At 35.4% G+C, this 11,796-nt stretch overlaps 1 protein-coding gene across 2 annotated transcripts in view; it reads left to right on the forward strand.

Moving 5' to 3' along the window:
- LOC140933938 (uncharacterized) overlaps window positions 1–11,796 on the forward strand; it is a 28,179-nt gene that overhangs the window by 15,594 nt on the left and 789 nt on the right. Inside the window, exons 9-14 of one of the 2 annotated variants that reach the window (XM_073383610.1) lie at window positions 4,329–4,577; window positions 5,805–5,870; window positions 7,997–8,175; window positions 9,208–9,545; window positions 10,492–10,622; window positions 11,523–11,582. In XM_073383610.1, coding sequence (XP_073239711.1) covers window positions 4,329–4,577; window positions 5,805–5,870; window positions 7,997–8,175; window positions 9,208–9,545; window positions 10,492–10,622; window positions 11,523–11,582 — 1,023 coding nt within the window. The remainder of the gene's footprint in view (window positions 1–4,328; window positions 4,578–5,804; window positions 5,871–7,996; window positions 8,176–9,207; window positions 9,546–10,491; window positions 10,623–11,522; window positions 11,583–11,796) is intronic. The other variant, XM_073383611.1, reaches the window with a different exon arrangement.

Consider the following 11,796-nt stretch of genomic DNA (forward strand, 5'->3'; position numbering starts at 1 on the left):
TCAAAATATTATAATGTATTAATTATTATTATTATTATTATTATAATGTTTGAATTAAATAAGGTTTGTTACACACCTTGAGAATAAGAATTAGCAGGAAACCTTTTGCCCAACACGTTAGTGTTGCTATGACATCATTCTCAACTTGTGACAAAATAGATAAAAATTAACTTGGAATGGATGTATTATGGTTGAGATAATAAAAGTAAGTCTAATTTTCCATCATGCCCTTCGTGAGCATACAAAAGTCTATTTTGTTACTTGAGAGTGATATCATTAAAAAGGTGACGACATGAAAAAATGGAGCAGATTTTGGTGACATTCAAAACTTGTGTAAACCTTTTCCTGTAATAATAGTAAGATCTCTTGTGACATGATAATTCCATGGTAGCAAGGCTAGTCACAAACACAAACTCACCAGCTGAAGATAGTCAGGTGAACTAATAATTTTGTAAGTAGAATAGAGAATTTTATCGGAAGTCACTTGCTTAGCATTCAATCATGTAGGTGTAATACATAGATAGTCTCCTAGCTGATCATCACTGGTGTGCTACTTTTATGTCTTTGTCAGCTTTAGTGGATCCGAGTATGTGTTTTCAGGTAATTATATGTGTTTTGTATGTATTATGCTGGTATGTGTTTCCACTTTAAGACTATGGGTGTGTTGAAAGCTTGTATATCCACAGTGCTTCAATATTATTAAAATCTTGAAAAGGGAAAAGTACTAGTAGTGCAAAAGAGAAGATACATGAAGAAGTGTTTCCAGGTATTTTAATACAATGTCCTGTTGGTCTGTGTATAGTAATATTTTAGCCATTCATCTGATTTTGAAAAATTTCATGATTAAGTTAATATAGTTTTTTAGAAAGTGCCAGTGGCTTATTGCTGCCATTTTTCAGTTCATTGTTCTTAATTAGTAAACAAATATTACTATGATAATATCTAATTAAAAGAACTTGTCTCAAATTTTTGTTTTCGTTGTATAACGCTCGCTAAATTATAGGTGATAAGTTGTGAAAGCAACTATAATACAGAAAACACCCAGAAGGTATGGTTTTCTTAATGGAGAAGAGGAGTGTCTTATCTAGTGTTTTAAGGACGTACAGTGCAATATTGATACTTGCAATTCTGTGAAAAATAAGATGATTTTCATATAAGTTTCTTCTGAAACTGAAAATACTAGTTTACAAATTTACCAGTGAACTGATGAGTAAATGTTATAAAATAGAGGTGGCCACAGTTCTTGTTTAATGTATGCAATCAGATTGAAAATGTGGTTATTACTCAACAGTGTGAGTACAATCACCATTGTGACTATAATTAATATCATAGCTCAAAGTCTGAAGTAGTGAAACTGAAAAGGATCCTTAAATGTATGATTTTATGTTATCTTCCTTCCTAACGATCTTGAATGATCTGAAAATCTTGCTCTTCCAAGCAGACTAAGAAAGGAATATGACAAACCCTTTTATAGACAGACAGTGCTGCATATAAATAGAATGACAATTATATCTATTGATTTCTCAACTCAAAATTAAAACCTTTCCTGTTTTTTAGTCCTTGCTCATATATAGTAAGTTTCCAAACAAGTAGGTTTATAATTTTTTGAGTGCTTGATTAAGATCCAAAAAGATGATTTTTGAAATTTCTTTATTGTACTGCAGCTTGCTATCTGGATTTTCTTTCTTTCTTTCTCTTTTTATGTTTGCTTTGAAAATATTTTTTTTGTGTGAAAGAAGAGAATGTTGCTCTCTGATAGGTTTATATGTAAGCTTATCTTCCAGAAACGTTTTTCTTAGTTTCTTTTCATTTTGATATGTTAATTATGCACCTGTTCCTGGAGATAAATTCTGTGTAATTTGAAGAAAAAAGTGTTGTCAAATATCCCTCCAATGTAGTTAATGTTTGATTTGTCATATTGGAGCAAAGCCTTAGTCCAGAAAAGGACTTAAATTACTAGTATTTTATTTGAGAGAAAAAATCAGTGAGAGGTATTTCCTTGCCTATTAATTTTATATTTTTCTGTGAAAACCTGTCAATAATTATATTTTACACATTTTGTTTTATTTATTAGATTCTTTTCCATTTTTTATTAAGAAGCAGTCACACATGTCTGTCCATTTATATTTTGATTCATCTCTCATTTATTTGGACTGTATTTGAAATGGAACACTTCATTGTATTTTGCATTTTTTATTCCAAAGCTGACAGAATTTCGTTTCAGTCAAATAAGAAAGGTTCTTGGATTTTAAAAAGGGCTTTTATCGCCTAATGTTATTTGTTCTGTTGTGACATTTGTAATATAGCTTTTTTTTCAGTTTCTAATTATTGTTAGTCATTTTAACTGGGATTTGACAAAATATTATAAAGTGTTCATTTTGGACCAAGTCGAATCAAGTGTTCTTTGGTACGGTCTGTTTAATATTCAAAAATTTGATCAGTCGGTTATTGTTTCCTCTCCTTGGTTTCTTCTTAGATTTGAGATCTGTGCAGTCAAGTAAGTAGTTAAATATATTTTGATTTGTTATGTAAAATAAATATGTGGCATTACCAGTGCTTAGAGATCAGAGGCTGTATTATGTAAGGCACTTGCAACAAGAGAACCCGATTGTTGTGTTTTAAACAGATGAGTGTGCTTTTTCTAGTCAATAGATGCTATTTTAAAAATCTCTAAAAGTCCATGTCGCTAGTGCAAATCTTTTATGGCTTTATGGCAAATTTTAATCTTTTCCCTCAGCTGTAAAGGGCTCATTAATGCAGAAGTTTGTTCTCTTTGTTTGTACATTGAATATCTGGTGTGTGTTCTAATGAATGCTAAAAGTAAGGAACAAAATAATACTTAATAATGTTGTAGTTTACAGTGAAGTGAAAAGTGTTATCCAATGGTCAGGTTTGATGTGGATGCTTGTAATTTAGTACTTCTTGCATTTAAAGACTCAACATGACGTGATTTAAATTTATAGTCAGTGCAATTAGCTGGAGTAATGCTTTAGTTCTGAAAATATATTGCAATATTATTATTGTTTGTGGCCCAAACCAACTTTTAGTTGTTTTGTTAAGGGTTTTAAGTTTATTCTGTTTATTTTAATAAGCAGTCATTTTATTTTTGTTAAAAATATGTAGGGATGAACTCATTTCTCAATCTAAATTAAACAAGGTAGAGGAGTTAAAATATGCGACCAAGAATTAGAATGTGTTGTTCATGTTTAGAACCCTTGTTATTTTGTCCTTTTTTTGTAACACAGATTACTGAAACCCAAGAGCCTTATATTATAGCCCTAATTCCCATGTTTGTCATTATTTTGTGGTCACTATTTAAACTTTAATTTTTTGAGTCATACTCAGCTTTGGTTATTAAAATTATTGGCTTTTTAACCCACTTGCCCTTGGGAATTACGCCAAAAAAGCCGTTCTGGTCACTGTCCGGCCATAAAGAGTTAAAACTTACCAAACAGCCATTTTCAGGTCATACACTTTGCGGGCTGCTGATCCAGATACAAAAGTAGTTTCCGAAGTTCTAGCATGCGCAGAAAGCATAATTTCAAGATAGTTTTTGGGTTAATTTTATATATATTTTAAAACATTTCTTAATTGTAAATAGGATCATGTATTGTCTTTGAAAAGCCCCTTGGGAAAGTCAATAAAGTATGTATGTATGTATGTATGTATGTTTACAAGTGCCACAGCCGTCTTGACTGTTTCTTTTCGCTTTCTCTCCTCCCCTCTTCTTTCACTTCTCTTGCCTTTTTTTCTTTTGCTGGACGTTTATAGTAGGGAAATGTTTTTGGGAAAGCTTAAGGATCTTAGGATTAGATGATAGGAAAGGTAGGTGGGTTGTCGAACAAGATTTTCATAGGAATTTTTAGGTCAATGTTACATGGGTTTTTACCATTTTCTCCAGTCTTCTTGACCAAATCAAGCTAATTCTGGTCATTACGGGTGGTTCTGGGGTGAATGGATAAAACAGTTGAACCTTTGTTAACACCCTCAGGAAAAACATTTTCTGGCTCCCCTTCCCATTAAGACATGAATATGCAACCACACTGCAAAGTTCATCATGTCACATTTGTTGTTGTATGTGTTGCATGAAATCATGCAACTGCATGAACTATGTAGTGCGTGAAGGTTATCACTTGGTCACAAAAGTTGTTAGAATGGATGACCATTGTAGACTTCATGCAGCATTGTCAGTGCATGCGATACATTTACATTATTTTGTGTACAAAACCTTTTTGTCATTATCAAGACACAGTCATAAACTAATTTACATATATTTCTATAGCATCATTAGTGGTTTATTTCTATTATTGTTGTATTTTGTTTTGTAGAATCTCCCTCGGAAAGTCTTCGCGTTCCTGATAATAGTAGGCATGGATCGGATGGTATGCATCCATTTGATCAAAACCATGGTGGCATAACAAATGGTTTTGACTCACAGCAGCATCAGGCTGCGGCAGCAGATCTCAGTGATTGTGAGGTTCAGGAGATTTTTGGCAATTCTGCTGCTCCTGCAGCTGTTCAGGTTCAAGTTCAGATGAATGCTGATGATGATCCAGACAGCTGTGTAGATCATGTAGGTTAGTACGTCATTGTCTGGCCTGTTTCCTAACTTTGTCCAACATTAAAATTATTGTTACTATGAGAATAAAGAATCTAATCATCAAAGATAAAATATCCTGAGTTGAAAACAGACATAACAAATAAATAATCATACAATGTAAAACATTGTGGGTTATATGAATTTTAATTTATTTCATGCTTAAAAATTAAAGCTCATATATAAGTGACTTTTGTATAATAAATGATAGAGTTCCTGGAAAAAAGCCCTGACTGACTCCTAATCAAATTAAACTCCTTTTGTTAAATTCTTTTTGAATGAAGGGAGTGCTTTGCAACATGAGGTGAAGTGTTACTTAGGGCTTTGTTCTGCTTTTAAAATTAATTAAAAATATAACTATCTTTGTAATTTTGAAAATAATTGTGGTGACCGCAGTTACATTTCAGACTGTAATAGGAGGCCACTTAATCAACTATTCATCAGCACACATATCTGCTAGTTTAAACTCCAAGCCCCAGATAAAACTATGATGCTGGGTCTAGTTAGTTAAAATGAAGTAGTGAATAAGCCCCAGAGGTATTTATTGGTGGTATAATAATATTAATAATATATTATTCCACGAGTGCACGTTGGATAATGATGATAATAATAATGATAATGATAATAATAATAATAATAATAATAATATAATAATAATAATAATAATAATAATAATAATAATTTATATAGTGCTATTCAGCTTCTCTTTCATAGCGCTTTACAATGATTATGTTATTGTGAGGTTCAGGAATACAATGAGGATACAATGTATGAGTTGGCTACAATCATCTCATATTCAACAAGCATGAGTGGAATAAAAAATAATAATTTTCAGCAGACGGGTACAGTTACCATATTTGGAGAGCATAGTATAATGGCTCATATACCATGATGGCTAAGCCAATCAGAGCTCTAGAATTGCATTATCCAATGATTCAGTTTTTAATAATACATAGTATAAACTTGAACAATAAGCACTGGCAAAATACTAAACTGTGGAACACAGAGCTTACATCCATTTTATTTTATTCTATTTTATTTTATTTTTTTTATTTTATTTTATTTTATTTTATTTTATTTTATTTTATGTTGTATTATGCTATGTTATGTTATGTTATGTTATGTTATGTTATGTTATATGTATGTTATGTTTGCATGTAAATCCTTTAAACTTACATGACTAATGTTCCAGGTATTTTTTGTACAGGGGACATGGTTTCATTGCTGCAAGGTGTTAGTGCATGGCCCAGTATAACACCCCCGGCATCACCCTGTAAGATACCACACACCATGATACATGTACCTCTAACATTAAATGGTCTTTATAATACTGCCATTTTACCGGAGACAAAAGAAGAAGGCTGAACCAATTATTATATTGCATTCATTTGGTACACAAAATCTGATTGCCTAATAAGTATGTGAGAATGTTTGAAAATGTGCAGCAGACAACAGCACTCTTATAAGCTTTTACTTTGTGCGGTTCTCAAGTGATTTTGATATTATTATGACTACAATAGAGGAGTTCGCGCTCATAGTTGCATCTTGGGTAATCAGGGCAAGATGGAGGGAAATCAGAAGATTTGTATTAGAATTCAAAGCCAAATATTTCTTCCTGACTTCATTATTTGATGCTTTCTCTTTGAAAAGAGTAACTTACGAGTTCAAAGAAAAAATACACTAAATCTGGAGTGCAAAAAGAAGTCCCTGATTAGTTATTAGAAAACCTTGATTTTCCCATACATTTTCTGTAGTTCAACAGTATCAAAATTACAGAAAATGTATGGAAAAATTGAGGTTTTGTAAAAACTGATCATGCACTTCTTTTAGTGTATTGTTTCTTTGAACTCGTAAGTTACTGTTTTCAAAGAGAAAGCATCAAATATATGAATTCAGGAAGAAACAGCCGGCTTTGAATTCTAATACAAATCTTCTAATTTCCCGCCATCTTGCCCTGATTACCCATGATGCAACTATGAGCATGAACTCTATACATGGTTTGGTCTTCTTTGTTTATAGCTTTTTGCACTTATAAAGCCGTTTCACTTCCTTGTAGATGCTGTTACTTAAATAATCCATCTAACTTGGCCTCGCTCAATACTAATGAAACACCTATTTTTTTATTCATTTATTAATATTTGTCCACTTTTTTCTTCTTCTTTTGATGACAAGCGTTTCTAAATGTAATGATGTAAACTTTCTATGACTTAAGCTCTAACATTTGTTTGTGATTTATAATCTACCATTTATAATCATTATGAAATGAAAAAAAAAATAAAACTTGGCCTTTTTTATAGTAGCCTGGCAGAGAAATAGTCTAACAGTTTTCTATAGAGTCTTGAATTCTTGAAAAGTCTTGAAATTTGCAAACAAGTTTTCGGACCTGAAATAAGTGTGAGAGATAACATAATTAAGTCTGGTAAAAAGTCTGGATTTTTTTTTTTGCAACTCCCCAACAAGTGCTTGATTATTTCTAAGCGCAATTTTTCTCAGTAGTCAATTATAATCACAGAATGAGAAGTTTTAAAACGCTCTCATGTCCTATTGCAGTTTGGTTATCGTATGTTTGCAATGCATCATGGGAAATCATTGTTTATGTATTTTTTAAACGTTTCTATCAGTTGTCTGTAAGTCTGGGGGGAGTCTTGAATTTTGCGTCCAAAAGATTTCTCTTAGTATTTTGTTCCTCGGGTACCCATTATTAGTAGCAAGAGAGAGAGTGTGGAACACATTTCCTTGTTATATGTGGTAACCCACTACCGAAGCAGGACTATGAAATTGAAGTCCACTGAACATACATGTAACCACTGCATTTACAAGTAGTACCAGTGCTATGCTATTAAAACTGCTTTGTGATTAACAGCATATTAATGATTATGCTTGCAGTTTAAACCTTGCTTGCTAACTGCCTAAGGACAGTTGTATTAATGAAATTTAGTTTCTTAAAAACTGTTTTTAAAAGTCGCTCTCTTTCTTCTCGGTGTGTTTATGATGTCCCTCTGAATTTAAACTTTAAAAAAGGCAACAGCAAAACGTAAAAAAAAAAATATGTCAACTTTTTAACAGGTGCTTTTAAAACCACGTACATAAATTCTTATAGCAACTTGTTATTCAGCAAAGCACACAGTGAATATATAGTTGCAGACAAGGTGTGAGTGCAGCACAAGGCTAGGAAAAAAGGAAATATCACTGTGACAGTGTTTGGTGGCTCCCGACAACCCTTATTTTCACATTTAGAACTTTTTGGGCTCCTAACAATTCTTCGTAGAGCACATCCTTGGGACACCTAGTTTAATACTGACCGTCTATTTTCTTGAGTAAAGTTCCAGCGGAATGATCATTAATCAACACTGTAATCCAGGCACAAATTAAAGCTCACAGTTGTCTTGTGTTGTTTAGATTGCCTTCACCCAAACATGAATGGAGAGAATGATACAAGTGGATATAGCAGTGAGGAGGACAGTCGATATCCCCCTCAGATGGCACTTACACCCATACCTGGCTCACCTGTTCCATCAGAGGATCAGTATCATAACAACCCAAAAAGACCACCTATCTTGCCAAGGTTTAGTTTTGAGGTTGGTAGCTTTCACTGGTATCCCCATTGGTTCAATAGCAGGATTAGCTCTCTTGGTAGAGCGCTTGACAGCAGAGCAGGATTTCGTGGGCTCGATTCCCGGGACCAGACCAATACTAAGGGTCTTAAAATAACTGAGAAGTGAAAGTACTGCCTTTGCTTTGCAAAGGGCTAAGCCTTCGAGTGGCTCAGATGACCACCTAAAAATAGTAGCCTAAAAAGCAGTAATCTAGTACTAAATACCTTGACACTCTCAAATTAAGTGCTTTTTTCACTAAATGTTTAGGGCAGTTTTTGTTTAATAGTTAATTGAACTGTGTGGCTCCCATGTGGAGGGGTGTCCTTTATGGACCACCTAATGAGCTCGTAATTTAGTAACTCTGGGTTGATCTGAAATGGGGCTATCGTTAAATGAGACGTTTTCTAAACCCTTGTATAATATTTCAAATGCAATAAAGCTTTTCAATAATCAAAGGGTAAGAAATATCTAGAACAAAATTCCTGTGTATCTTGGACGTTTTCTAGAGCAACTCTTCATGGTAAATGTTGGTCTAAAATGACGAGTCCAAAGTTTGAGGTTCCCTCGGTACCCATTAAGTGTGTAAGAACCTCCAGTCATTTAGATGTATATGTGTACTATGAATGTTCGGTAGCTACCAGAAAGTTGTTAGGATGTACTCATGCCTTAAGAGGTCAAGGATAGAAATTATGGCTGAAGACGTTTGTCTGTATATTGCACTGCACGTTAAACACGTGACTGGGTCGAGTCTCCTTGATAAGACTAGAAAGGCTTCTGAGACGTCCTTTTCAATATTGTAATAATTATTTTTTTAAGTTCTATCAAAATGTTGTAACCTCATAGTATTCAGCAATTATTAACGTAGAAAATGATCTGCCTCACAAGTACAGTATGCAGAACACTAAAAGTGTCATCTGAATGAGTTTAGATCTTGTTACGTACGTTTTAGTCTTTAGGTCCACGCAATTACTGATTGAGAAAATAAACAAATGTAATATTTGCTTTATTCATCAGGACCAAGTGTCGCCTTTCGTACGGTCTTCAGGGCCGGGTACCTCTTCAGCTTTGGCACCTATTAAATCCAAGACAATGCCAGAAAGATTAAGACTCAGTAACACATACAAGCCCACCCCAATGGATATCAAACCGCCTTCCCCGTCAACAGAAGCACCGTTAGCTCCACTCAAAGTAGCTAAAGTAAAGCAGAGCCCGGTTCCTTTGAACGTTAAATCCCAGCATAGTGGATCGAGCAGCCCAAGAGAGGTCGCCTCTCCAGAAAGTACTGACAATGGTAAACAGTGGGCCAGGAAAGTCAAGGTCAAGTCTGATCCTCTCAGTCTCTCCCCCGTTAGGTTTGTAACCATGAGAACAGTATTTACAAGATTCTGGGAAATGACCCACTTACTCCTCCCCTGAGACCCAACATTTTGCCTTTGCTAGCATTGATTTAGGGGAGGGGTATGGGTAGACAGTAAGGAGCTAAAGCAAAGACCTTATTGAGCAACGCACCTCAACCGGAAGTGAGACATTTTCTCTTTTAATATACCTTTACGCTACCAAATGTGTATTGCTAGGTGTCTTTACTCTTATAGAGACGATTCCCCTGATAATGTAGGCACAACAAGTGCTCAAGAATGCAAAAAGTCCACTTCTTGTTGACGTACGTCGCTCTTTGCTTAAGTTCCCAAATTTTCCCGGAATTCCCTCATTAGGTAAATAGTAAAGTAATTGTCATATATTAGTCTGGAACATTGTGCTTTGTCTTTCCTCCTTGCTTTGAAAGTGTTGCATGTTCCCGATGATCACTTTGCAGTCGTCTTCCTTTTCCAAAAAGACAGCCAGACTCTGCGTAGAACCCTGGTATCAGTTTCAATCCATTTATGGGATATAGCTGGGGTTTTTTTGGCGTCGACCTTGTTTGCCAAAAAAAAAGTCTGCAGAGCATTCATATTCATTCTTCTCATTCATTCTTCTCGGATAAGGACGAAAAACCGTAGCTCCCGTCTCACAGCACTTTCACTGATCTGTTCTTGTGGGACGTAAAATAACCCACACTACTGTTGGAAAAGAGTAGGGGACGTAGACCCCGGTGGTGTGGCCAACCTTAACGGGTTGTGGGATTGGGTAGGGATGGCACCTTGCATGGGACCTTTGAGTCCCGTTTGTGCCTATTCCCTCTGGGCAGGCCTGTGTCCAGAAAAGCTTGTAAAACTGAAAAAAAAAAAAAACTAAAAATTTATTATTGGATTTGTTAGGTGTTTAAGAGCTTAATGTTAGCCTTTTGCTTTCGGTTTTTAGTGGTGACAATGTGGATAAAGCAAAAGAAAAACGCCCAATAGCGGGGAGTACCGCTGGCCAGATGCTTCCTGTCATTTTAGATAAGTCAAGTCACGTGACACAGGTGCAGGGCTCCAGGCAAGACCAGATAGGTAAAGTGGTTATAATTATAGGAACAGTCTAGTAGAAATTTTTGAGTAAAGAGGTCAATTTCTCACTAAGAAAAGAAGCTGTGGTACTGCACTAGCTGATGGGGGGAGTGAAACACAAAAATTTGGTTTTATTAACTGAGTTGATAAGGTAAATTGTCCACCGAAAAGGTGCTGACGTCTTCCTCTCCATCATTTGATACGTCTAGGCCGTCTAGAGATCCATATCACTCTTTCAAATCCCAACATCGATGTCAGTATCCTAGCTCAGGGTTATTGCGTTGCCATCGTTACCCTCTCCTTACTTTAACTTGACATTGAACAAGATGAAAAACGCAAAGCCTTATTAATCAAGTAAGAAACTGAATGAATTAAATGATTGTGCTCCTTGTTGCTAATTCCTAGTATTTTGGAGTAATTCTCATAGAAGGCGTCAACTTTAGAGGGGCGTCTAATACAGTTTTAACAGCGTAGACGGGGCATTTATAAAAAGGCGTTTATTTGGGCGCCTGTTAGGTCATTTACGGTATAGGAATGATAGGGACGGATTGGTTATTTATAAGGTACAAAAAAAGAAGAGGTTGCAGTGCACACCGCCCACGTGGGCACCCTGAAGCAACAGAAAGAGAGCGAGAAAGCGAGACGCCGGCACAGTGTAAAATGAACAACAGCCGGTTATGATTAAGGTGTTTGGCTCAGGCCTCCGTTGGAAAAAGTTGATTTCCTACCTCATAAGGATAATTACGACAAAGACGATGAAGATAAAAACGTGATCAAGAATGTCCCACAGGCCTCTCACCTTTCGTCACATTGTTATGGTGTTCTGGTGCTATAAGCGTTCTGTTTTTAACTTTGGTTGTAGCTTAATACTTTTTGTTGTCGTTGTTGTTGTTTCATTTGTAGAAGCAAAGAAAAAAGGCCGAAGGAAAGCATCCAAGAATCAGAGTATTCCTGAAGATTTAGGTAAAGTGACGTGAATAGTTGTGACTGGGTTAGAATTTGATGACTCGTGAAAATTTTACTCGTTCTCCAACAATAGTGATCAGTACGGGTTACATGCTACAGATGTCGGTGACTTGCTCAGATTGTCGAAGTTAGTAGATCGATTTACGTGGCTTATTCACACCGGCTGATTTACGTGGCTTATTGTCCACCGCCTCCAGAGCAAAGTTCGAGT

This window comes from Porites lutea, chromosome 4 (genome assembly GCF_958299795.1).
Source record: "Porites lutea chromosome 4, jaPorLute2.1, whole genome shotgun sequence".
Taxonomy (NCBI): Eukaryota; Metazoa; Cnidaria; class Anthozoa; order Scleractinia; family Poritidae; genus Porites; species Porites lutea.